The sequence below is a fragment of the Homalodisca vitripennis genome, unplaced genomic scaffold (assembly GCF_021130785.1).
Source record: "Homalodisca vitripennis isolate AUS2020 unplaced genomic scaffold, UT_GWSS_2.1 ScUCBcl_5914;HRSCAF=12880, whole genome shotgun sequence".
Lineage (NCBI taxonomy): Eukaryota > Metazoa > Arthropoda > Insecta > Hemiptera > Cicadellidae > Homalodisca > Homalodisca vitripennis.
In genome coordinates, this window is record NW_025782023.1 from 25,099 (window position 1) to 38,739 (window position 13,641).

General features: G+C 41.6%; 1 protein-coding gene across 1 annotated transcript; it reads right to left on the bottom strand.

Annotated features, from left to right (window-relative positions):
* Positions 1 to 10,042: 10,042 nt before the first annotated feature.
* On the bottom strand, positions 10,043 to 10,471 carry LOC124373569 (piggyBac transposable element-derived protein 4-like). Its single transcript, XM_046831930.1, has one exon. The coding sequence runs from the start codon at positions 10,469 to 10,471 to the stop codon at positions 10,043 to 10,045; it is 429 nt and encodes a 142-aa protein (XP_046687886.1).
* Positions 10,472 to 13,641: the final 3,170 nt, after the last annotated feature.

Genomic DNA, 13,641 nt, shown 5'->3' on the forward strand with positions numbered 1-13,641 from the left:
ATTTCGTGTACTATGTCTTCAACAAAAATATCATCTACCAAAATAGGACCAATAACCCAATTTAATTCTCCCATTAAAATTCCATCTGATTCTGGTGTTTCGTTGTTGTCTAAACTGTTTCCTTGATCCGCTATTTCCGTTCTTTTTGCATTAATAATATTTTCTTGCTCGTTTTCAGAAATTAGACAAGATTTTAATCTATTTACATGTAAATTTGTTAATCTACCATTTATATCGATCTTATATACGAGCACTAATTGATTTATTTTGTCCACCACTATATGAGGTCCGGACCAGTAGCGTTTAAATTTTGCCTGCGCTCCCTTCTTAAATGTCTGGGTGATTAACATAAATGGAACTACCCACATCAAATTCTTTTATTTTTGTGCCCCGATCATAATACTCCTTGTTCTTTAACCTTGCTTCTTCTATCGGTTTTGCAGCTAACTCATTTGCCTCTTTAATCTTATCGGCTAAATCTTCCACTGGCGTTCCTGTGTCGCCCGAATAAGTATAGTCATCATCTAAAGGAATTCGCATTTCCCTACCGTGCATAAGATAAAATGGTGATTGCTTGGTGGACTAAATGCTTGGCATTCCTGAGTGCCATCAGCACATGGAATATAGCTATCCCAATTGCGGCTATCCTTATTAGCATAGTGGGACACCAAAACAGCAATTGTGCTATGCTGTCTCTCACATATCCCGTTACTCATTGGATGCATAACAGTTGTCTGTATTTTAGAAATTTTCAGTAATTTACATACTTCTTTAAACAATTTTGAAAGAAAATTTGTACCACAATCCGTTAGCAAGTATTTGGGAACACCTAACCTATTAATTATGCTGGTGACGAATGCTCTAGCAATCGACTCAGCTGTTTGATCGGCTATCGGTACTGCTTCAACCCATCTGGTTGCGTGGTCAATAAAAGACAAAAGATAACGGTTTCCATTTTTCGTGACCACTAATGGACCGACTACATCCATACTCACCGTGTCCATGGGGACTTTGACTGTATCAAAAACTCCCATAGGTGCAGTGTATCTTTTACTAGGTTTCCTTAGGTTACATGAATGACATTTTGTGACATATTCAGTAACATCTTTATTCATAATAGGCCAAAAGTACTGTGATTTTATTGTGTCCAGTGTTTTCTTTATACCAAGATGTCCACTGAATACACATGAATGATGAAATTTCTAACACTTTAGTGGTCATCCCTTGAGGAACCACTAATTTATTCTCGTTGTCATCTTTCATATACAACGACCCATCTAAATCATAAATGAAATTTTGGTTTTCCCCATTCTTAATTTGGTTATTAATATCAATACAAAATGGATCAATACTTTGTGCTTGTAAAACAACATCACGAGACCAAATAGGTTTACAGATAGTTCTTATTCTCTACAACGCATCGGCTGCTTGATTTAGCTTACCTTTGCGATGTTCTACTTCAAAATCAAACTGAAAGTTTTAGAGCCCATCTAGTCAAACGACTGTTAGGGTCTTTAAGTGAAAAGATCCACTTGATGGCGGCACAATCTGTTCTCAGTGTAAAATGATTCCCATAAAGATAACATCTCCAAGCTTTAGTCAACATTACAACCGCAAGTAGCTCTCTTTCAGTTGCAGAATAATACTGTTTCACTTTTTGAAATAGTTTTAGAGAAATAGGCTATGGGCCTCTCTCCTTCATCATAAACTTGTGACAGTATCCCACCTACGCAGTACAAGCTTGCATCACTTGTTACTATAAATGGCTTATCAAACTGTGGATACGCTAACAATGGAGGGGTAGTTAATGCTTTTCGCAAGGCCTCAAAGGCCGTATCTTGCTCTACTCCCCATACAAAGGGTCGATCTTTACGAGTTAAATCAGTTAATGGTTTTGCAATTTCAGAAAATCCTTCTACAAATCGCCTATAGAATGAACACAGGCCTATAAATAAACGAACGTCCTTGACATTGCGCGGCACTGGATAGTTTTACTACGGCGCTTATCTTATCAGCTTCCTGGTTGATACCACCAGTACTAATGACATGACCTAGGTAATGGACTTCTTTATGTGCAAACACACACTTTTCTGGCTGACAAACTAAATTTTGCATCTCTCAACCTCTGGAACACTTCCTTCAAATTAGAGGCATGCTCTTGAATGGTTCTACCGTACACTAGTATATCGTCCAGGTATACCGATGCACCTGATCCTTTTAAACCAGAAAGTACCGAGTCCATAACTCGTTGAAATGTAAGTGGTGCTGAACACAATCCAAAAGGTAACCGTTTAAATTGATATAAGCCTTCTTCAGTCACGAACGCAGTTTTTGGCCTATCTTCCTTTGCGACTTTTATTATCCAATATCCGCTTCTAAGATCACAAACTGAAAACCACTGACATCCACCTAAGGCATCAAGGGTGGTTTTAATTTGGGGTAATGGATACGAATCTTTTCTAGTTACTGAATTTAGACCACGAAAATCTACACATAAACGCCAAGATGGTTTATAGTCTGGTCCAGCATCTACAGGACGCTTCTTTAAAACCAGTACTATAGGTGTACTCCATGCGCTATCCCTTGGTTCAATAATATCTTTCTGCAGTAAATCATGAATTTGATCTTTCACCTCCTGTTTATGTACCTGTGGTAATCTATAGGGACGTTTTCACACAGCTAGACGACGGAAATCTATAAAAAATAAGTCCGCTAACAAGTGAACCTATTACGGCAAAGATAATGCCACAAAGAAAACAAACTGAATTACTACACCAGCCCATAAGCAAAATACAATTTATTTTAGATTTAATCCAAAAAGTCAGTTACTAATTGAGTAACTTTAACTCTCACCACATTACTTTCGTTGGTGTAATTAGAGTGTCCGTTAATATACTTTTCTATAATTCTCTGCACTAAATTTGTAAGCACGTCCTGGGTATGACGTTAAACTGCCTCTTCCCACCTAACCATTCCCTAATTCCTACCAAATCCCCCTCCAGGGTCTATAAGTACCCGTCCTCTGACCGTTCCAGTGCATGGCTCGCTGGGAGTGCTTAAGCCGGCACTAGGTGCCCTATCTGGTGTCGGTGAGAGCTGATGTGAGCTTGTCTCTGCCGAGGCGTAAGTCATGTACTGGTTCAGAAGCCAGCCACTTCGGTCCTTGGTCAGGAAGTGTTCAGTAGGCAGGGGTGTCGGAGCCCCTGTTGCCACGTGCGAGTCCAAGTTGTGCGCGTATTCCCGACTTGGTAAACGATGGAAACCGGGCCTCGGGGAACTGAGGTAGGGTTGTCCCCTAAGCTACGGTTTGTGGGACACCCGAGGGCATGCCCGCTCCCGGTGAATCGGCCCGCACTGCTAAACACGATGCGCTGGTGACCTTATATATGGATACTCAAACCACCCCACCCTTAGGGCAAGAATTCGGAGTAAGAGATTACGATCCAGAGAAAAAGAGACAGTTGTCGGATTCTGAAAATGAATCATACATAAAACAAAGGAAAGTGGAAGAAAAAGTAAGATCTGAAAATACGAGCATTCCAACTCCACTATATCTAATCGTGAGTCATAAGGATGAGGGCAAAACCCTAACGAAGGTTAGTCCTTTCCTTATCAACAAGGCTTTTGTTTCCTCAGGCGGTCAGCCTAAATCTGTGAACAAATTAAGGAATGGAACTATCTTGGTGGAGGCTGCGAACTACATCCAAGCCAAGAAATTCCTTCAGATGACGAGTTTTTTTGATCAGGTGGAAGTCGTCGTTCAACCTCACTCCTCACTGAACACATCCAAGGGAATCGTCTTCTGCCGTGACCTGATGGAGTGTAGTGAGGAAGAAATCAAGGACGAGCTGCAATGCGAAATGGTAACCGATGTGGTCAGGATGCTTTCGGACGGAGAATGGGAGAAAGGTTCCTACTCCTGGTCTAATACTGACCTTTGCAATTCCCCAACCCCCAAAAACTATCAAGGCTGGGTACTTATCCCTTACTGTACGGCCATACTTCAAAAATCCGCAGCGGTGTTTCCGTTGTCAGAGATTCGGGCACTCTACTAAGACATGCTCGGGCCCTGAGACTTGTTCCCGTTGCGGCGATGAAGGCCACCAAGAAGAAGGTTGCAAGAACGACGTCAGATGCGTAAACTGCAAGGGCAAACACGCGGCCACCTCGAAGGAGTGTAGAGTTTACATAGAGGAAAAGGAAGTATTGAAGATTGCCACTCTTAACAAACTTTCCTTCAATGAAGCCCGCAAAGAGTATAGGAGAAGAATCGCTCCAACCCCTAAAAAGGGAGTCTCGTACTCCGAAGCTGCTTCAGCCCCAGTCCAATCCGCACAGTGCCCGTCATGTACCGCCTTGGAGGTTATGGTACTTAATTTAACAGAGCAGGTTGCTGCTTTGGTTAAGCAGCTTGCAACCGGTACCGGACAACATCCGTTGGCATCCACCAGTAATCCTTCCCAAGCAGTCCACACGCCCCATACTAAGACCACCACACAGATTCAAGCTCGCACAACAGTTACTCCTACTTTCAGAGATAAGGTGCAACAAAATACGAAACCTGCCTTATCTTTGGAAGAGAGAAAAAAACTCACCGACAAACTAAAGAAGAACATTCAAACAAAATCAGACAATAGATCAAAATCCCTAGTAAAAAAGACTAACTCATCCTCGTCCAGATCCTCACAATTATCACTTGATGATGATATGATTGAGGACCCTTTGGAGATGCAGACGGAGTTCCAAACTGTTCATGGTAACTTCCGTCCTGTGTCTAAGCAAAGAAAAAAAATTACGATGAATTAGCACAAAATAAAATATATAATATTAATATATGCTGTTACAATGGAATATTAATGGTTTGAGAAGCCACTTTGAAGACTTAAAATTACTTATAAATACAAGAAAACCTAAATTTATTTGCCTACAAGAGACAAAATTGTCTCCTCATACTCGTTTCAAACAAAATGGTTATGACATCTTTCGCTTAGATCATCACCAACAAATTGCCTGTGGAGGTGTGGCTATTCTAGCAGATTCTTCTGTTAATGCTAGAGCCTTGAACATCGTCACAAACCTCCAGGCAGTAGCAGTTTCAATCGACGTTCCTTTTAAATTAACCATCTGCTCCATATATATTCCACCTTCCCCTTTTGATTTATCTCCTGATGATCTACGTGACCTGTACAGCCAACTCCCTTCTCCTTTCTTGATGGTTGGTGATTTCAATGCACACCATCGCTCTTGGGGTTCCAGCCATTCTGATCGGAGGGGTAACATGGTTGCGGGATTGTGGGATGAAGTGACAGCGGTCGTTCTCAATGACGAGTCGGCCACTTACATGTGCCCTAGGACTGGCATATGGTCGGCAATCGACCTGTCAATCTGCAGTCCGGTCGTGGCAACTCGAGTGCATTGGTCCGTACTTCCCGACCTGTCAGGGAGTGACCATGCGCCCATTGCCGTGGCTTTTCAATCCTTTCCGTCTTCGACAGGCAGGTGTCCCAGGTGGAAAATTAAGAGGGCTGACTGGAACGAGTACAAAAAGAACATGGTTTCTCAAACTAGTAATATCGAACTAAACGACATAAATACAGCCACTGAATTATTTACATGTAATATTATAACATCCGCAGAGCGGAGCATTCCAAAATCCTCAGGTTCACCAAACAAACGCCAGGTTTCTTGGTGGTCTGAAGAATGTTCGGCGGCTCTAAAGGAACGTCGAAAATGTTTAAGACAGTTCAACAGATCACCGAATGAAGAAAATTTAAGTAGGTACAGAAGAGCACGGGCAAAAGCAAGACAGGTTTTTAGACAGAGACGGCGGCAGTCCTGGTTGGACTACACAGATCTAATAAAACGAACAACTCCTGCATCTGATGTTTGGAGGAAGCTTCGATCTGTTTGCTGCAAGACCCCCCCACCTTCTCTTATTGCTCTGAAAAATGGTACCGATGTGGTAACTGATCCCTTGACAGTTTCCAATTTACTCGGCTCACATTTTGCGGAAATTTCAAAAACGTCATCTTACAATAGGGAGTTTCAAAATTTCAAAACAAATACAGAAAGACATCCTCTAAATTTAAATATCAATAACAACTCTCCTTTAAACCTTCCCTTTACCATTGATGAACTTGATTCATCACTAAAGGCGACATCAAATTCTGCCCCAGGTCCCGATAACATACATTATGCTATGTTGCGGAACCTGACGGAGGATGGAAAACAAGATCTTCTGAAATTTATATAATAGAATATATTTAGAAAACACATTCCCTAATTCTTGGCGTCGCTCACACATTATCGCTCTCCAAAAACCCGGCCAAGATAGAACTTCTCCAGGAGCCTATAGACCAATTTCGCTTACTAGCAGTCTCTGCAAAGTATTCGAAAGGATGGTCAACAGACGTCTTGTTTGGTTTCTGGAGAAAAATAATCTCCTTTCACCCTCCCAGTGCGGATTCCGACAAGGCCGGTCTACTAGTGACCATCTACTTGCCTTGGAATCGGCAATCCTGAATTCCTTTATTGAAAGAAAACAATTGATCGCCGTATTCTTCGACATTTCCAAGGCTTATGACAAGGCTTGGAGAAGGGGGATATTAAATGCTTTAATATCTTGGGGTGTAGGGGGCCACATGGTTTCTTTCATACAGGGCTTCTTGTCGGAAAGAACCATACAGGTCAAACTTGGGAACACCATTTCCGATTCCTTCACGCTGGAAAATGGTTATTCCACAAGGTAGCGTTCTAAGTTGTACTCTGTTTGCCATTGCAATCAATAACATATCGTCCTGCGTTACCCCTCCTGTGCGCTGTTTCTTTGTTTGTAGATGATTTCTCTATTTACATCTCTACAAAGAAGCTAGCGGTGGGGGAGAGAGCTTTACAGCTTACCATCAACAGGCTTGAACAGTGGTGCGGAGTTACAGGTTTTTCTTTTTCGCCACCTAAAACAAAAGCCATCGTTTTCTCCAGAATGCGTACCGTTGAGCAGCCAACGCTCTCTTTGCTGGGTCAGAGAATTACTACTTGTGACAATATCAAATTCCTGGGTCTCACATTTGATACCCGGCTAACTTGGGTGCCTCACCTGAAAGACCTAAAAGATCGATGCGTGAAGCGCTTGAACATACTGAGAGCTTTAAGCGGAACAAAATGGGGGGCTGACAGGACATGCATGCTCAGGTTCTACAAAGCCACCATCCGTTCCTGTATAGATTATGGATGTCAAGCATATGGGTCCGCAAGACCCAGTGCTCTCAAAATGCTTGACCCAGTCCATAATTCTGCTTTAAGACTGGCCACTGGAGCTTTTCGATCTTCTCCTATTAATAGTCTTCTCGCAGAAACGGGAGAACCCCCTCTTTCGCATAGACGACAACAACTGTCCCTAAACTATGTTCACGCTCTTTCAGGGAAGCCAGAAAACCCTGCGTTTGAACCGGTCCTGCGAAAATCCACTCTATAATTCTTTCCTAGCGAGACCAAATCTTCCTTCACCTTTAGGCGTTAGGGCCAAATCCTACGCTTATGAAAATAGGCCTAAATGATTACCAGTTTAAATTCGTTCATCAATGTGATATCCCACCCTGGAGCGTCTCAATGCCAAAAATTATTTTAAATCTCTCTAAGTTTAAAAAAGTCTCCACTCCAGAAACAGTCTACCAACAAGAATTCCATCAAATACTAGGCAGCCTCGCACCTTGCGATGTTGTCTATACTGACGGGTCAAAGGAACGTTGTAGAACTGGATGTGCTTTCGTCACTGGGGTTAGACGATACGGGTTTCGTCTCCCCAACGACTCTTCCATTTTCACGGCCGAATTAACAGCCATCCAAAAGGCCCTAAATATAACGTTTCCTATGACTAAAAAATTGGTTATCTGCAGCGACTCCCTTAGTGGTATACAAGCCATCAGCGACATGTTTTCAAAACACATAATCATCCGCGAAATATGGCACTCTTTGTCGTCCCTTCAGTCCAAAGGTGTTGCTGTCTTTCTTGTCTGGGTACCTGGCCACATTGGAATATCCGGAAACGAGCTGGCAGATAGAGGAGCCAAAGAAGCATTGGAACTCCAGCCTTACACCGCACGGATAATTTCCTCCGACATTATTCCGGTAGTGAAGGGCAAACTGAAAGCCAAATGGAATACCGAGTGGCAGGCAGTCGTTAACAACAAGTTACGTCGTATTAAAGACTGCGTTGGACTCTGGGAGACAGCGAACCGCCTGAGTCGTCGTGAGGAGGTTGTGTTGTGTCGCCTGCGGCTAGGCCATACGCTTCTCACACATGGCTTCCTCATGAGAAGAGATGATCCTCCGGTCTGCGACACATGTGACACTGTTATTACAGTTGAACATATGCTTGTTGACTGCCCTCGCTACTCGGTACATAGGCGCAACTCGAATCTGCCAGCTTCGTTGAACGATATTCTCTGCGACGACGAGACGGCAACTCAAACACTTTTTATGTTTTCTGAAAGCAACGTCGCTGATGAACAAAATATAGTATTGTGTTAAGTTTATCTATTCCGATTATCGGTTGTTGTTAATATTTATTAATTTATTATTTAATTTTTATTTATTATTATTATGACAGCTGCCAAATTAGCCTCTTTACAGCTACCTTGGTGGCAGTAAAATTTGTTAAGTTTTTACAGTTTATTTAATTAATGTTATGTACCTTGTACTTATTTTGTTCTATTTATATTTTTAGCCCCTATATGGGTTAAGACCTCTTTACAGTCTTTCCCTTGTTACATGTATTGTTATCTAGTTCTAAGGTTATTTTAAATTATTTACTCAACTACTTGCTTTCATTCCTATTTATATTTTTTCTTATAGAATGTAATCTATGTTTGCCTAATTGACACCACCAAATACGAGTAGGTGCCAATTTTCTCTTGAGGGCGATGATAACCGCTGCGTTTTTCGCCCCTTATATAAAAAAAAAAAAAAAAAATAAATAAAATTGTAAGCAAAATTTCACACCCGTCTAATATCAAGTCTGGGTTATTCACTGAAATGTAATAAGTGGTGTTCGCCTCGCTCATTACCGATAAAGACTATTTTTTAACACGTTCACTGCTAAATATTGGAAAAAAATTTTAGAATATGCTAAAATAAAATATAATTTTTTTACTTACTATATGGTGAGGCCAGTTTTGTAGATAGGAAAGAAGCTGCCAGAAGTTAACCTTGCACCCGGAAGTGACGTCATAAAGTTGTGGGACGCCGGTCACCCATCAGCACTGCCGAAAACTCCTCCATGTGGGACACTGGTATCCCATGCGCACTGACTAAACTTTTAGGGCTGTTCGTGCTTTTCCTTCACTACATCGTATTGTTTATGACAAAAAAGTCATCAAAATAAAATTAAAAACTAAATAAAACCTATTTACATGTATTTACATCCCTCCCACCACCCTTTCTTCTAAACAGTCCTAAGCATGGTGTTTTTCAAAGCATGCCACAGGACAGAGTGAAGGTTCTCCTGGGCACTGTGCACAAAAGTATGCAGTACGTTTTTCTCTTCCTTCACTGTGGCAGACTCTGCAACGTTTTCTCTTCTGCCGATTCCTGTTGTCCTTCCCTTCAATCAAGGAGACAACGTGCAGTGCCTTCTCATTGCTTCGGCGAGGACGTTCTGGGGCTTGTAGCTCTTTCTCAGGGACAAGGGATTCGATGACAGCTAGCCTGAAGTCATAAAGATTCATTGTTTCTTGGGGATTGGAAAGGTTGTACAGCTTCAAGGCGTTCACCAGTGCCATCTGCATTATGTGTACAAAGATCTTTTTGTACCACCTCAGCGTTTTTCTTTTCGCATGGATAGTACGCTAGCATTTGATCTGCCCTATCCACTCCCTTCATAAATGTGTTATATTTCACAATGGGCAGGGGTTTTACTCTAGCTACTCCATGGCGATTCCGTGATTCAACCATGTTGTTTTCAAACTCTGTAGTGATGTATGTCACTACACGCTTGTCCTTCCACTTGGCAACAGTGACTTGTTCTGCACTCCGAGCAATTGTCTCACCTTTTTTTTACTTTGGCTGATTTTACCTCATCTGGCAGGTACTTTCTGTCTGCTCTAAGTGTGCCAGTACAATACGTCTTCTTCCTAAGCAGTTGGTAGGCCAAAGGAAAGCTATTGTAAAAATTATCCATGTACAACGAGTGACCATGGTTGAGCTTCCCTCTCATAAGATGTAGTACTACCTTTGTGGCATGACCTTTCCCACCTAAGTCACTGAGAGATCCTGAGTAGACAAGAAAACGAAGTATGAGACCACCAGGTTCACAAAGAGTGTACAGTTTGATGCCATACTTGTGGCGCTTTCCTTTGATGTACTGTCGGAAAATCAACCGACCGCGCCACAAAACCATAGCCTCATCCAAAGAAAGTTCTTTGCCTGGATAGTAAACATCATCCATCTTTTTGTTGAAGTGGTCAACTAGCATCCTTACTTTTGACAAACGGTCTTCCTGTACACCTTGAGCTACATTTTGATGATGTGAGAAATGAATGCATCGTAATATAATCAAAAAACCGATCACGGCTCATATGGTCACGGAAGCAATTCAAGTTGAACATTCGATGGGTTTTCCAGTAGTCATTGAGGCGGTTCAGTTTGAACATACCAGTGTGAAGCAATAGGCCTATGAACTTTTTTTAGTTCGTCTAAAGTTAAGTCCTTCCATCTGTGAATACGTGATCGTGGCTCAGTGGAAGGCCCAAAAAACAAGTCAAAAGCGTACCTGTTTGTATCTGCTACGATACTTTCCAGCAGCTGATCGTCAACCAAAAGCAAAAACCAATCTACCGGCTTATTTTCTCTTGGCGTAGGGACTAATAGTTCATTTTGTTTTGTGAAAGGAATAACTGTAGGGGGTTGTAGCTGTGCAGACCATGCAGGGTTTAGTGGAAAAGTTCCGTCATCATCCAAGTCACTTTCGGAATCGGTATCACTTTCCTGCACGGAACTGTCTGATTCATTGTCAAGGTCATTGTCTATAACCTCCCGTTCAATCTGTGAGTCACTGAGTCCGGCAGCCATTGTTATAGTCACAAGTATTTGTAGGAAGTATAAAAAAACTACATAGCAAATAACAAATATAACAACAAACACACGACACACTTCACGACACTAGCAACGAACAAAGAAAGGCGCCAGCGAGACACGAAACAGTGCAGTGTAAACAAAGATGGCGGTTTCAACACGCGCACAAATAATCGCCTTCCTTGTACGGAGCCTGAGCAGGCACTAAACGACCAACGTAGTGATGGTGTGATGGGACGCCGGGCACCCATGCGCATGCGCAAATGGATTGGTATGGGACGCCGGCGTCCCACGCGCAGTGAACGTGTTAACGCTTATCGTGTTACCACGCCCTGATATGATTACAATTATTTAAATGTCTGTTGTTTAGATTCTATCTTGGGAATGTCATATACTGTTTCAACTGGTCCTGAAAATGTAACTTGTTTTGCCTTTAACCCTGATTGATTCGTTTTAATTGGAACTACGGTTGACACAGATTGATTAATTTTCTCGGTTTGCTGTACGTGTTCGTAGTGCGCTGTTATTATTGCGGATCGCGTTCCAGTTTTTGTAAACAACTCGGATTTGATCTCTACTCTATTTGCTGTAGGGACATCAGGTGGTTGACCGAAAGACCTTTTTTTCCATAAGAAGTTCAAAACTATCTCCTTTTTGTTTTTCCTGTCTGATATCGTCACTTCTAAACTTACTTTCGAACCCAGTTTCAAGAAGAAAACAAAAAAAATGAAAAAATTCTTTACGAGAGTCTTTCCCTAAAAGCTAGAATACGACTTCCTAATAATTATATTACAGACTTTGGTATTACTTTTACTTTATATTACTTTTCCTCAAGAATACCTCAGCTACTTTTTGCAAATTTTTTTCACTTGGAAAGTGAACTTTTTTCGTTACTCTCCAACCTGATGTTGCCGTTACCCCTGACAATGTGTTCCTGACAGATAAAGTGAGACCTTACATTAACAACTATCCACAAAACCACTTTAATTTCTCTACCTATATATCTGTAAAACAGTTTCCTCTGTAACTTATTTATCGCTACTACTACTCTAGGTAAGGGCATAAGGACACAAATTTGTGTTTTTTTTTTAATAAAAGGACTATAATTTAAACTTGTTATCAAAAACCACTAAAACAAGGATGTTAGCTCAAATCTCCTCACTACTTATAACTGAACGCTTTTAAGAATTCCCCTAGTATTTAGAGGAATCCCACTTCTGACACCAAAAATATGTCGTGCCGTACCTGGCACAACTGGACGTAGAGTATGAATAATAAATAAATAAGAACGGTTAAATTACACAAAATGTATTTACCGAGTTTATACATGGCAGTAAACAACTAAATCATTCAAACCAAAAGCAAGCAAATCGCTGAATGAAACGCAAGATTCTAAAGTTTATAATGTACTAATACAGTTTTTCCAAACACGAAAAACCTTTGAAATGAAAAGAGAAAACATCTTATATTGGGCGCGCTCGACAGCAAGTAGGGTCTGAGAGAAAGACTTGAGCTAATTTAGAAAATAATTTAAAATGAACTTGGACTTTCAATTTAAAACGTGATATGTTTGTGCAAAAAAAGTGAGTGACGGCTATTCGTCTACCATCTGGGAGGGTTCACTTACTTGTTCAACGTGGTGCTGTTTCCATCAGGGACTCGCCAAGAAATGATCCAGGCTAGGATTGGTCCGCGGTTTTTAACTGCGTTTATTGTTCTACTTTTAGCGTTATCTTCTACCCGCTTCCTTGAGGAAAACTTCTGAGTTTTTATTTCTCATGGGAACAAAGATTCGCTCTAGTTCACAAATTATTTATAAAGAAATATTACGTTGTTTTAGAAAATATTTATAATTACTATTTGTATTTGGAATAAATAATTTTTGATACTGGGCAGCAGCACTACAAGCCCGACGACCTGAAGACATCCGCATCCCTCTTACCTCCTCCAGGCGCAGACGTAACCCCCTGAGGCTAGAAGAAAGATAACTGAAAAACGAGCTCCAGCAGCCAAAGGAAGGGAACGGAAACAGTGGGGACGCCCCAAAAAGAAAGAGGACCTCCCCACAGATGGAAGATAAGGGTCGGAACGGACCAAGAAACCCCCCGGTGAGCACAGAGCCCAAAACAAAAGATAGAGTGAAAAGAACACAAAACTGACAGAAAAAGCGACCAGGCCAAGAGATGTTGAAGGAACACCCAGGACCCCCCCCCGGGACCGATTGGCACCGGAATGAGCAAACTCGGCCACCCCGCGACGAAGCTGTGCCAGCAACAGACCAAGTACGACAAAGTAACGCTAACAATCCAGTTACCAGCCAAATGGCTGACAAACCTGGTGGAAGGTGAAGGACAAGGTCCCCCCACCAGCCCAGCAAGCAAAAACGCCCAAAGCCCAAGGGAACAGAGCAGGGAGTGTTTGTTCGGAAAAACAAAAAATGCTTAATAACTCAAAAACTAAAAGAGATAAAATTAAGCTACTTGGTAGAGAGGAGCTCAATAGAGGTGACAAGCACCCCCCACCACAAAAAGACCCCCAAAAATTTTACAACTAGAGAAAATTAAAAAACTT

What these genes read in the sequence shown, in the direction of transcription:
- LOC124373569 (XM_046831930.1), bottom strand. Translation starts at nt 10,471, where the DNA reads ATGCTAGTTGACCACTTCAACAAAAAGATGGATGATGTTTACTATCCA.